Source organism: Prunus avium, chromosome 4, assembly GCF_965620075.1.
Source record: "Prunus avium chromosome 4, drPruAviu1.hap1.1, whole genome shotgun sequence".
Lineage (NCBI taxonomy): Eukaryota > Viridiplantae > Streptophyta > Magnoliopsida > Rosales > Rosaceae > Prunus > Prunus avium.
In genome coordinates, this window is record NC_142287.1 from 25,243,210 (window position 1) to 25,256,935 (window position 13,726).

The 13,726-nt window shown below is 39.2% G+C and overlaps 2 protein-coding genes across 2 annotated transcripts; both read right to left on the reverse strand.

The window, feature by feature from the left end:
* Window positions 1-1,054: 1,054 nt before the first annotated feature.
* LOC110774472 (UDP-glycosyltransferase 79B3) lies at window positions 1,055-2,885 on the reverse strand. The gene has a single exon (XM_021979014.2). It carries the CDS (start codon window positions 2,766-2,768, stop codon window positions 1,299-1,301), a length of 1,470 nt encoding a protein of 489 aa, XP_021834706.1. The 5' UTR covers window positions 2,769-2,885; the 3' UTR covers window positions 1,055-1,298.
* Window positions 2,886-10,498: 7,613 nt separating this feature from the next.
* LOC110774445 (UDP-glycosyltransferase 79B6-like) lies at window positions 10,499-12,023 on the reverse strand. Its single transcript, XM_021978981.2, has one exon. The coding sequence runs from the start codon at window positions 11,961-11,963 to the stop codon at window positions 10,566-10,568; it is 1,398 nt and encodes a 465-aa protein (XP_021834673.1). The 5' UTR covers window positions 11,964-12,023; the 3' UTR covers window positions 10,499-10,565.
* Window positions 12,024-13,726: the final 1,703 nt, after the last annotated feature.

The window sequence follows — 13,726 nt, forward strand, 5'->3', positions numbered from 1 at the left end:
CTAAAATAGAGAGTCAAGTAGCGACACTGGAGTGTTGTTTTTCCTTCTTTTAAGCCAAAATAGCTAGATAGACATGAGAGTCTCCTGAAAATGCTCAAACATCTTTTTGTAATCTCTTCACACCCCGTCAAACCAAAAAGAGGGCAATGAATTGAGAGCTCGTCAAGGAAGTGTGGTACCAGCACGAAGACAAGTTACCCTTGAACACTTGTTTTTTTGTTAGTTTGGATTATAAAATATCACAAAATTTCCAATGAATAAACTACCGCTCAGTTACAAAATCCATCCAAATCTTTTTATAAGACAGTTTTCAATATTTAAGTATGTGTTAATTTCAGTTTAGTATCCTGAGCTATTCACCAAACGACACTTTAGTATTCATGCTTTTAGTTTCGACAATATGTATACCCATAGCATTCAACGTGGGTCTCACCATCAGTTTGACTACTAAAAATATACCAAAAATTTTACTCTCTCTTCTTCATCCCCGTTCTCCCACTACCACCGTTATACATAATAGGCCCACCACCACAACCACCCCATAACCAGACTGAATGGAGAATTGCATAATACCTTGGCTAATGGTGGAAAACTGCGCAATATTAATATTAGTGTGCATCTGCCACTTCTACCCAAATTTGTCCACTTTTCTTTGGGGTGTCACGTTGTCAAACAAATTTCTTTGGGTGTCTATTGCACAAATTACTAATAGTTTAGGTAGTATTTAAACAGTTTTCTCAACAAAAAAGAAAATAAAAACTCAAAGTATATATATATATTCCACCACTCACTCTCTATCTTGTCCTCCCCCCCTTTCCCCATTGTCGGTAGTGTTATACAAGGAATAAGTGCAAGCAAATGTGGCCCATGACTTTTGTTTATTCAGATTGATCACGTGCTATAAAGTAGAGGGTGCGCTTTCTCTTCACCCCAACATACGTGAATGACAGGCTCTGATTCCATGAAAAAGGTTGAGGTTGCAGCTCAAAAATAATTTTTTTGTAAATCCAAGTCTAGGAGAGAATCTAAGTAGAACGACAACTATTTCCCTTACTTTGTGTGCCACTTGAGCACATGGATAACTAGAGTACAAATCCCACTTTCTTAAAAACGAAATGAATCACTTGTGTGACCTTCAAGATGTGATCTGACCTTCAATATTTTACATTCAGATTGAAAGATCATCGACCATGTATCAAATTGAGCTCCATCCAACAATATTCGTAAAATTGAACACACTAAAATATAAGACAACCCAATACAAGGAGGAAGGAAACAACAATGAGACTAGTTAAAAATTAATTTACAAGCTCCTTCAGCTTCTGAACAAACCTATCAATATAGCCATCCATAAACCCGGGAGCTGATAGTGTTTCCCTCCACTTTGCTTGGTTCTTCTTCACCATAACACCCACTTCATTGTCCTTATCCATAACGGTTGTAATGGCTTTGCTCAAGCTCTCTTTCGAAACCCATCCATTTTTTTCTCTCTCTACCTCCACAGCAACCTTGAGCTCTTTAACCAGAATCTTGGTGTTTAAGATCTGGTCACTCAACTGTGGCACCAGCACAATCTGATTGTCGCTCAACAAAGACTCCCACATGGACCCAAACCCACAGTGACTCACAAAACACCCAACTGACGTATGGCTCAAAATCATTGGCTGCTGCACCCAACCCCCAAAAACCACCCCTCTCCCTTTAACTCTCTCTTCAAATCCTTGCGGCAATGCCTCTTCAATCGTAGCACAACCCACAGGTGGTTTCAAAGCTACAAAAAAGGGCAGCCCAGTTAGCTCAAATCCTAACACAAGCTCTTGAAATTGGTCCTTTTCAAGAGTACATTGGCTTCCAAATCCACAGAACACCACAGATTCTGGTTCAAACCCAGAAAACCAATTAGCCCAGATGTCTTCTAATTGTTCACTCTTCTTCTTGTTCTTATTATTAGAGTCCATCACGCCCAAAACAGGGCCAGTTAAAAGCACAGGCTTTTTATACTGTGCTTCCAGGTAATCGCAAAAAACACCTTCCACTTCTCTGCATGTTCTGATGCAAAACGCGTCACATCCTTTCGCAGCGGTTGTGAGTCGCTCATAAAAAGTGATCCCATCTCCATACGGCATCGTAATGAACATCAAGGACTGGACTTCGCGACCAGGAAGCATTACCACAGTCGATGATGGGTACCCAGGAGGTGGATCCCGTAGATCTTCCTCAGTCACAGGCCTATCTTTGGGCACGTGTCGTGCTGGCACAATAGCCATCGCAGTTATCGCAGCACAAACAACGCCGTAGCAAAAGCACTTAATTCCAAGCCCTCTTGTAATTTCTGGAACCCAATAAGCAAAGTCATAGAAAATCATATCGACTTTATGATCATTGGCACCACAACTTACTAGGAAGCCTTGTATTTGCTGACGGGTGCGGTCCATGGCAGTCGCTAGCAAGGGGGTCGAAGATGTTGGGATGTCAGAGGCAGTCTCAGTGCCCTCAAGGAGGCCTTCAACGTGAGGAACAGTGACTGAATAGAAGGCGATGAGGTGCGGGTGGAGGTTGAGATGTTGAAGCTGAATTTGAGCTTTTTTGGGCAGCAAGAAAGAGATTCTATGGCCTCTTGTTGCGAGCTCGTTAGAGAGCTGAAGGAAAGGGATGGCGTGTCCCATTGCAAACCATGGGAACATGGCTATGTGAAAATTTGATGAGCTCGTCTTATTGAGATTAGGTTGCGCCATTTGATCAGCTTTTGTGCTAGCTCCTGTATGCATGTGTGTGTTCCCTATGCTTTTATATCTCGGAGAATTGGGAGGGGGTTGCTTGATAAATTACTGAAATCATTCTTGTCATTTATTAGGCCGAATGAAACTCTGTGGGAGGTTAGATTATCAATTATTGTCTTTATACACCTCTTAATATAGGGAGTCATAAATATTAAAGGTATTTTTCAATTCAATATGATTGATTCATCTCTATAAAATAAAAATAAAAATAAAAAATTTAAACTATGCATTAAACAAAACAGCATTAAATTATAGAGAGTCAGTAAGAGTATTTTTTCTCTGCTCAAATTTAAGAACTTCTAGAAATCTCTTTATTTTAAGAGGTGAATAATGAGTATGATTGGATTGGAGTTGTAATTTTCAAATTACTCTTAAAAATTTGTCTAAGAATGTGATTTAGACAACCCACTGCTCTTATCATCCAACATCTGATCACCCAAGTACGAGAAAAGAATATGTGGTTATGAGCTATCCTGAAAAAAAGAAAGAAAAAAAGTAACACCACTCATTTTCTTGGGTCTTGTCTTGTTCTCCCTCTTTCCCTTTGTTGGCAGTGGATACTTTAGTAATTTGCATTCGTGCGGGCCATACCTTTGTTGGATTGCCACTTGTGAAACACGCCGGATCATAATGACAAGCCAAAAGATACTCTCTATCTTTCTTTCTTTTCTGGGTCAAATCAAAAGAACTCCCTATGGAACCAAAGAGCCAGGGACGACTACAAAAAGCAGGGTCGAAAGACACCAGCCAGGAAGTAACAATACAAAAATAAAGGGAAGATCTAAGTATAAAACCAAAACCCAGTCTAGTAATACAGATCATTGGTCAAGTAGCCTTTGATCATACGGACAATCATTGAGAAATAATGGTTGTAAGCCACTTCATTCACCACGCATATTGCTAGCACCATCATATCATTGACCACGCATATTGCTCACTAAAAGATTATGCTTGTCAAGAACTTTACAAATATTATTTTTAAGAGTTGAGGAGTTAGTGTCATAAACACTCAAAATAACCAAAAACATTTCTCAAATATGCCTATCACAACCAACAAATCTTAGGATAATAGCCATTTGTTTTTTCTTAGAGTCGTCAAGTGCTTCATCAACAAGAATACAAAATTTCTCATCTTCCCCAATTTTATCGCGTATCATCTTCCTCACTTTCGTAGCATAGATATTTTGGATCTCTTTTTGTATCTTATTTGAAATATATTGGGCATTTAAGGGAGCATTTTGTAACACAACTTTTTCAATGTTTGCATTCATTCTTGCAAAAGCCTTCAACAACTCAACGAAATTGCCTCAATTAGAGGAGTCACAAGATTCATCATCATCTCTAAAAGCCATTCCTTGATTTGCTAGATATCTAATGGCCTCTGTGGGAACCGAATTAATTCATAACCCTAGGTCAAATAATTCCTTCCATTTGGGGATTATTTGACCTAATTGAGAATTATTCAATTTAATTGGGGGTTACCCAATTAAATAGAATGTTACCTAATTAAGTTGAGGATTGATTTGATTCCTACGAATATTCTCAATTAATGGAGGAGTTACCTAATTAAATTAGGTATTGATTTGATTGCTATCCTGATTAGGGATTTAATTTAAATCAAATAAATCAAATCCCTAGTTAGTCAAATCTCGCCAAATTGGGGAGGAATAATTCCCTTCCATCTACGGAATTATTCATCTGAAACCCTAACTCCCGAGACCTCTATAAAAGGATGGCCACATACAAGGGTTGAGGTACGTCTAAAATTACTACCAAATCTCTGCAGAAATTATCTCTCACAAACCCTAGCCGCCACTCTCTCTCTCTCATTTACACAAGGCTCCGGCCACCACTCACGGCTCTGGCCACCCGGTACCACACATACATATCCCCGTACCCTATTTTAGATATCGTTTCTCTTTAGATCGATTGAACTGACTTAGGCATCGGAGGGCCTTTGGCCAACACCCCCCGGGTATGGTCCTCTTATTGCTATTCATTTTGCATGGAGAAAGAGAGGCGGAGAAGACGAAGGAATCTTTCAACCGAATATTCCCGTGGGAGGAAATTTGCTCCCACAGCCTCTATTGTGGTTGTAAGCCTCAACCGATGTTTTGCAACTTCTTGTGGGGTTTGCACTACTTTGTCAATATGGTGAGTTGGATTTTTTAAATTCACCCACTTTTGCATAGCAAAATGATGTGGTAAATTTATAATGATTACATGAATAAAGAAAACACACTCTTTTTCACCAACTCTTTTCCAACCTCTAAACCCCTCTAAAGTGAGTGCCTTACGTAAGTGATCAATATAAAAAAGAAAGCATGGAAAGCAAGACACTTTATCTTTATCAATATAATACTCAAGCCAATTGTACTGCTTATACCAACTACCATTAAATTGACGATTTTGTTTCCCTTCTAAGTGTGATGGAAATTCCTTTAATTGTGGTTGACATGGTCCTAAGAGAATATAAGATCTTCGAACGCTATCACATTGATTTGGTGGAAATGTGTCTATTTGAGGACATAATCCCGAATCACACTCAAGAGAATTGGTATTAACTTCTCGATCACAAGGCTCCACTCTTACATTTTCAGAGTCAATTCTTTGAGGTTGAGAATGAGGTTACTCCTCACAAATTGGAGGAGATGGAGAAGAACATAAAGGCATGCTAGTTGATGATTAACCATTGTTTCTCTTAAAACAAATCTCTAAGGGTCTTTGATCTCTTAACATTTCAATGTTGATCCAACATTATAAAGTATAACCTATTAAATAATATATAGAAGATGTAAACATAAAGACCAACAAAATCCTCAATTGATAATTCATACGACTCAATTGTAAATTCCTAATTGATACTTCATAAACCCTAAATCTCCAAAATTTCAACATCAACAAATTTAGAGAAGTAAATTAAAGAAGATGACGAATTGAAGATTTCCTCCTTTAATTAAGTCTTCAAGAATGACATGGGTGATTGGCTTTGGCGTGCACTGCCGCGTGCTACGTGACAAGGAGGGATGATTTTCTTTTTAATTTTTCGAAGAACACAGGTTGAGTAACTGAGCAAAGAAAGATTGAATGTTTTTTGCCCAAGTGGTCCCATCCCATGTGGGGTTAGTTTGTATTTTCTATTTGTTAGACATGTGGTGTAGTGTAGGTTTGTTAATGGGATTTTATTTGTGTGCGGGTTAGTTTTAATTTTTTATTATTATTAACTTATTGGTCAGACATGTGGTGTAGTGTAGGTTTTTTAATGGGATTTTAATTGGTTGGGATGGGAATGTCACGTGGGCTATGGTATTATTTTAGCCTACAAAAAATCGAATCACCTAGGCTACAGCCTGTTTAGCCTGGATGTAGGACCGTCCCTTGGATCCCTCCAACAACAAATACAACTCAATAAAGAGTAACAATTAAACGGGTCCTTCTCCATTACGGAGTTGAAGTATGCCAATCCAATACGGATTTGTGTTTTGACCGTCAGATCTGCACCAATTGCCGTTTGTTTAATATCTCACCCTCTCTATTTATTTTTTTAATTCTATTTCCTCTTCTCTCTCTTTCTTTCCATTTGTTTCCCACACTCTTTTTTATTATTTTCCCTCGTCTTTCTCTCTTCTTCTTTTTTTCCTTCTTCCTCTTTTGTTTCTTCTCTCCTCCTCTACTCAATCTCTCTCTCTCTCTCTCTCTCTCTCTCTCTCTCTCTCTTCCTTCTTCTCAGCTATGTTCTCTCTTCCCTGCTCCCTCAAGTCCAAGTTTTTTTTGGCTCCTCACCCCACCCACAAACCCATACCCATTCGACCAAAAAAAAAACCCCCAGACCAATCAAATTATCAGGCTGATCATTCGACAAAATGTTCCATTGAGAGGCGTGGCTATGGAAATTGTGAATTCAAATTGTTCTTGTAGTCCTGGAGCTTTAGGTTTCTTTATAAGATGTTTAGGTTGTGTAGAGTTGGTTCAAGAAGCTAACTTTTTGTTTAAGTTAAAGTGAAGCGTCTTTGTGTTCCAAATAGTTATAACTATAAATGCTTGTTGGAGGCTATATCTAAATCTAAGGCCATCCCCAATGGTTGGGGCTCTAAAGGTATCTCTCCCACAATGGGAGGCCTATATTCATGGCGGGCTCTATATTTTTTTATGATGTAATTTGATTTACATGGTTTTTTTTTTGGTTAACTATTTTACTTTAATGTTTGTTCATGTTATGTTAGTGTTTTTTTTTTTTTTTTGGTGAACATTTCAACCAAAACAAATCAAAAATCAACATTTTATTTCATAGATATGATACAACATGATTAAATTAAAACAAGATGCACAACATTATATTTCGTAGCCGTTTATATTCGTTGGCTTTGAAGAAGTGGTTTAACAATATAGCCGTTTACACAACTTTTGAAAAATTGGTTTAGCATGGTGGGTCAGCATGCTGTTGACAAAACAAAAAAAAATGGCAAGTATGGCTTTGTACAATCACAAGGCAAGTGAGAGACCAAAAAATGTGGGCTGTAGCTTTTTTCCTTGCATGACTCAATTGGTTTCAAGGGCTTCAACCAAGCATATAGATTTAGCTACTACTCCAGTTGGGCTTCAAGTTTTAGAGCCCCAAATTTGCACCATTAGGGATGCCTTTTTAAGGAGAGTTTGTATTTATGGGAGCCTGTGGGAATTCAGTAAGTACACGCTGACTCCAGCTTTGCAGGTTTATTGCAATACAGGGACGTTCGAAAAGGCTTTAAATGTTTTCAATGACATGTATGAGAAGGGGTGGGTTGATGTGACAGGACCCAAGCCAAATTCCACTTTGGAATCTAAGCCAAATTCCACTTTGGAATCAGAGCCAAACCCTGTGCGTGTCCAACACCTGGGAGGTGTCGGGCACACTTGACCAAATTGCCCTTCTAACTAAGACTCAAAATTCTTTTAAGGTTTGACTTCTGCCAAAAATTCGGCAGAGTCTCCCCTGTAATTTGCTCGTTTCCCAAAATTTTCACTTGTACAAAATGCAACTCATATATCCACAATCGTTCAGCATGCATCAAACAAATAACTTTGAATGGCCTCAAGCCTCTTTATACTAAAATAAAATCATCCATTTCAGTTTAAAACATCTCAAAACTCAACTACTCTCCACCTAGGCGTACCCCCATTCATGATCCGTCAATTCCACTAATATTCCGTCAATTCCAAGTGTCACATGAGCGACACATCCTCGCAAGCCTCGGAAACACAAAGTCAACCCGAGCCGCATTCCTTGCAGAACTTGAGGAACATATAGTCAGCCCGAGAATGCACATCCTCGCAGAACTAGAGGGACATGTAGTCAACCCGAAAATGCATATCCTTACACCACAAGGTTCAGGCGTCCCCAAAACTCGTAGGGCATTATCATAAATGAAAAAACTGTTTCAAAGGCAATTGGGGGGGTACTCCTGTGGTGGGTTTGAAAACCATATTCCGAATCTTATCATAAACTTTCCCTTATTCCACAAATCCATTTTCCAAATCTTTTATCAACTTTCAAAAAAATCAGTTTGTACATGGGTAGCCAAAATCCCTTCTCAAACATAAAGTTCATAAAGATCCAAAGATATTCACAAACCTCAATATCAAATTAAAGTCCGATAATCTCATAACATAATCTTGTAAACCCGTCAAGACCCCAAAGTAATTCAAATAATAATCAACACTTGTTTACATATAATTTCCATAAAATACTATATTCCACTATTAAAACAATAGACTTTCGTAAATAACCAAATATCACTCAATCATATACTTTAATAATAATCATAATAATAATAATAGATAATGTTAAATAATAACCCCTAGAGATCCCACAACTTCCAATATTGTATAACCTTCAAATATCAAAATAATACCCAAGAATACCATAAAATAATAACATAATCTCATAATCCAAACATAATCAAAATACTTCACATAACAGTCAAGCCTCATTTATAAGATCGTTCTAGTACTTCTCCAAGGATGAAACTACCTCGGAAGACTCTTGGTCAACCGAGTGGTCAAACTTCCCAAATCTGGTCAACTGGCCCCGCTGGGCCCACAACCTCCGATTTCCGATTCGAAAGTTCTTGTGGGTTCAACAAGGTTTAATAAACATGTCATGTAAGTTTGGTTCGAATCGAACAGTCGAATTGCTCGCAATCGCACGATCGGACGGTTATCGTTTAATGCAAATTTTAAGTCATTGAATCAGAGTATCCGGGACTTTGATTCACAATCCGCAAATTCCTACACGATCCTAGAGATGCCTAGATCAACATATATGAAATTTGAGTTGATCCAACAGTCCGAACATATCGAACCCGGATAACGCCTAATATGCGATATCCAATCGACAGTCAAACGATAACCAAAATCAAATCCGAGCATACCGTCGTTCTCAGGACGACATGGGGATAATTTTAGGACTCAATGGCCAGCCACAAGGTAGCCCACGCTTTGCCCCCACACGCTGCAGCGCGTGGGTGCCCAAAGCGATTTTTGGCGATCAGAAAATCTCCAAACCACCGATCAAGACCTATACCTACATAATCAAGACATTGAGTTGAGCAACTTTTGTTCTTGGACCAACCCCAAAAAGTGACCGGAACTTGCCAGAAACACAAGCCAAAACCGGCTGAAACTTTAAGCGATAAATTGAGTTTCAAAACACAGAAATCGATCATATTCAACCCAACCATCAGCTAGAACACATTGAGAGGATGAAAAAACATACCTAGATCGAAGAAAATGGTGGCCGGAAACGTCCGAATGAACTCTGGGAAGTTTTGGGTAAAACCGACGGCTTTTTTGTATTTTCAAGTGAAATACGGCCGCTGTGGCGGCAGCTGAAGGGGGTAGGTAGAGGACAACAAGCTGGTTCTTTTGGTATTGGCCTTGTGTGGATTGGTCGTCGGATGCGGTGGTGGTGGCCCAAAAATCGAGCAGATGAATAGTAACAAGGGGGTCTGTTTTGTGCGATGGGAGAGGGAGGGATTGTGAGGGAGAGAGAGAGAACCAAGTTTTTAATAAAATCAAACTTTGAATTTTATTTACAGTTATGCCACTAGGCTTCCGTAGCTTGTAACTTCTTCGTTACAACTTCGATTTGAGCCCACTACATGTCTACAGACTCATCTCGACACGATCTACGCAATAGTATCATTCAATTCCCCAAAATCTTTCCTGAACAAAAAGTCAACTTTAAACCCATTAAAATATTCTCGAGGTAAAATTGTCTTTTACTTGAATAATTTAATAATTAAATATTAATTCAGGATCGAGTTATTACATGATGCCCATGTCATGTCTATCTTGGTGTTGTCCATTAGAAGAGGGAGCAAAAAAAAACCTGGACTTGAGGGAGCAAGGAAGAGAGAACAATGCTAAGAAGAACGAAGAGAGAGAGATTGAGCAGACCAGGAGAGAAGAAAGAAAAGAGGAAGAGAGAAGAAGGAAAAATAATAAAGAAAGAGATAGAGACGAGGAAAAATAATAAATAAAAAAAAGAGGGAAAGAAAGTGAGAGAAGAGGAAATAGAATATATATATTTAAAAAAAAGGAGGGTGAGATATTAAAAATACGGCAATTGGTGCAGATCCCACTGTTAAAACACAAATCCATAATGAATTCGCATACTTCAACTCCGTAACGGCGTAACGGAGAAGGACCCCAATTAAACACCACCATGTTAAGACCGTTCATTTTTTCTCACATTAGTTCCAACACAACAAAATAAGCAAGAACGAAACCAGTTAACAATAAAACTTAATTTACAAGCTCTTTCAGCTTTTGAACAAACCTATCAATATAGCCACTCATAAACCCAGGACTTGATAACGTTTCCACCCATTTTGCATGGTTCTTCTTTACAATAACACCCACCTCACTGTCTTTATCCATCACACTTTTAATAGCTTTGCACAAGCTCTCCTTCGACAACCACCCATTTTCTTCTCTCTCTACCTCCACAGCAACCTTGAGCTCGTTAACCAGCAACTTGGTGTTCAAGATCTGGTCACCCAAATGTGGCACAAGCACAATCTGATTATCAGTCATCAAAGACTCCCACATTGACCCAAACCCACAATGGTTCACAAAACACCCAACTGACTTGTGGCTCAAAATGGCTGTCTGCTGCACCCAACCCCCAAACACCACCCCTCTCCCTTTAACCCTCTCTTCAAACCCATTTGGCAAAGCCTCTTCAATTGTAGCATAACCCAAAGGTGGTTTCAAAGCCACAAAAAATGGCAACTCAGTTAGCTCAAACCCTAGCACAAGCTCTTGAAATTGGTCCTTTTCAATAATCCACTGGGTCCCAAATGCACAAAACACTACACTCCCTGCCTCAAACCCAGAAAACCACTTCTCCCACCTCTCCTCTAACTTCTCACTCTTCTTATCAGATCCCAGGCCCAGAACAGGCCCAGTTAAAATCACCGGCTTCTTATACTGCGCTTCCATATAATCACACAAATCACCCTCCAGCTCTCTACAGGTTCTAATAGACAACACGTCGCATTCTTTCATAGCCGTCGTTGTCCGCTCGTAAAACGTGATCCCTTCCCCATACGGCAACGTTATGAACGTCAAGGCCTTGGCCTCGGCCCCGCGAAGCACCACATTCTTCGACGGGTACCCAGCTGGCGGCTCCCGCAGATCCTCCTCGGTGATAGGCCGGTCCTTGGGTACATTACGGGCCGGGACAAGGGCGATCGCGAGTGCAGCGGCGGAAACAACATTGTAACAAACGGTTTTAATGCCATTTCTTCTCGCGATGCCCGGGACCCACTGTGCAGTGTCGTATAGAACAAAGTCGGGTTTGCTGAAGGTTAAAAACTGCTCGATTTCGCCGCGTGTTTTGTCCATGGCAGTAGCGAGCAGATGGGTCATGTGAATGGGGATTTCCGAGGCGATTTCGGTCCCCTCGGGGAGGCCGTGGACGTGAGGGACGGTGACAGGGGAGAAGACAATGAGGTCTGCGTGGAGGACGAGGTGTTGGAGCTGGAGGCGAGCTTTGTTGGGCACCAAGAGAGTGATTCTATGGCCTCTGGAAGCGAGCTCGTTGGCGAGGTGAAGGTAAGGGGTGATGTGGCCAATGGCAAACCATGGGAACATGGCTATGTGAAAGCTTGACGAGCTCGTCTTGGGAGGCTGAGACATTTTTGTGGGTTGAGCTAGCTAGCCAGCTCTTGGCAAGTATGGCACTATAGATAGGGTTGCGAGATTACTTCATTTGGGTCAAGACATCTCAACTGATGAGGCTATTATTTATGCATATTTGTTGGGTTTGGTTGCTGGTTGTGTGCAATTATATATTACTATTTACTGCGACAATGTTGGTAAAAACTTTTGACCCAGTTGCTAACCAGAAAATAAGTTTGGTTATTAATATTTTCCTTAGCACAAAATATACAATATTTCTAAGCACATAAGAAATATGATATTTTCCTTGGATACTCACATTCAAACATAATATCAACAACTTTCGACGTAAAAAAATATATAATATCATCAAATAAAAATTGTTTCACATGCTAGACATAAAAGATCTCACGCAAATAGGGGCGTGTTAAACTCTTCACCTATCCCAACACAAATGCATATTGAGATGAGAGTATCCCACATTAACAAAGGAGAGTTGCATTGCATGCGCGCTATTTCCCAAACATATTGTCCCTATTTCCTAACTATTTATCTTAACTATTTCCCAAACATATGAGAGATTGTGAGTGATTTGGTCATCTTGCTTCTACTAATACAAGAATGCATAGTTAAGCACCATCTTCAATACCCACTATCTGGTCTTCAATAAAGATTCCAATCTTGGTCCAATTGGATCGAAGCCCCTACTTCTTCCATTCACAACTGGTAACTATTAACGGAATCTAGCTAGAATCATTAACAACAACTAAGGAATAATGTTGCTAAAAATTGGATCCCTCCTCTTTCAAGGATTATAATTGGGAAAAGCTCGCAATCCTAGCCTTCAAGCAACTATAGTATCAGTATCTACACCCTCTGAATTCATGTATGTCATCATTTGCACAAACTTCAACTCATTATTCCATTTTTACTGTAGTTCACTAACTTGATTAGGGGTGGCATTTTATACCGAAAAATCGAAAAACCGCAAAAACCAACCGATAATTTACCGCAATGAAACCGCAATCGCGGTAAACCGAACCGCATTTGCGGTATTTAGAACCGAACCGCATTTGCGGTTGCGGTTGCGGTATTTGATTTTCAAAACTTGCGGTTACCGCAAACCGCGAATATATTTTAAATAATATTGTCTATATTATGTTATATGTAAAATATCTTATTCTTTCACAAGTTGCCAAGGATATCTTTGCAATTCCAAGTTTTACGGTTGCTAGTGCAAATGCTTTTAACCTAGGCAAGAGGATTGTGGATCCTTTTAGAAGTTCATTGCATCCTAAAATTGTAGAGGCATTAGTGTGTACTAGTGATTGGCTTAGAGCGGACGAATTTTCCTTTTACAAGGAACCAACGGATGATGATGGTGAATTCTACAAGGAAATGGAATATATGACAACTTGTAAGTTATTAGTTTATTTATGCTCATGTTATTTATGCTTCTTCTTATAATAAAATGTACTAAATTTATGTTGTTTTATTTGTAGATAGCATTGGTGCTCAAACAACACAACGGGGTTCTTCAAATCCACTCACCACCGCCAACACTTGAGTTTGTAACTTTAGTTTATAACATTGGTGCATTGCATTTTCCTTTTAGTTTGTAACTTTAATTAACTTTGAATTGGATTTTATTTTGGGTTGTAACTTTAATTTATTTTGCATTGCATTTTCCTTTTGGTTTGTAACTTTAAAGAATTTGGAATTGGAATGCTTGAGAAGTTTAACTTTAATTGGAATGCTTGGAATTGAACTTTAATTTTCTT

What these genes read in the sequence shown, in the direction of transcription:
- LOC110774472 (XM_021979014.2), bottom strand. Translation starts at nt 2,768, where the DNA reads ATGCATACAGGAGCTAGCACAAAAGCTGATCAAATGGCGCAACCTAAT.
- LOC110774445 (XM_021978981.2), bottom strand. Translation starts at nt 11,963, where the DNA reads ATGTCTCAGCCTCCCAAGACGAGCTCGTCAAGCTTTCACATAGCCATG.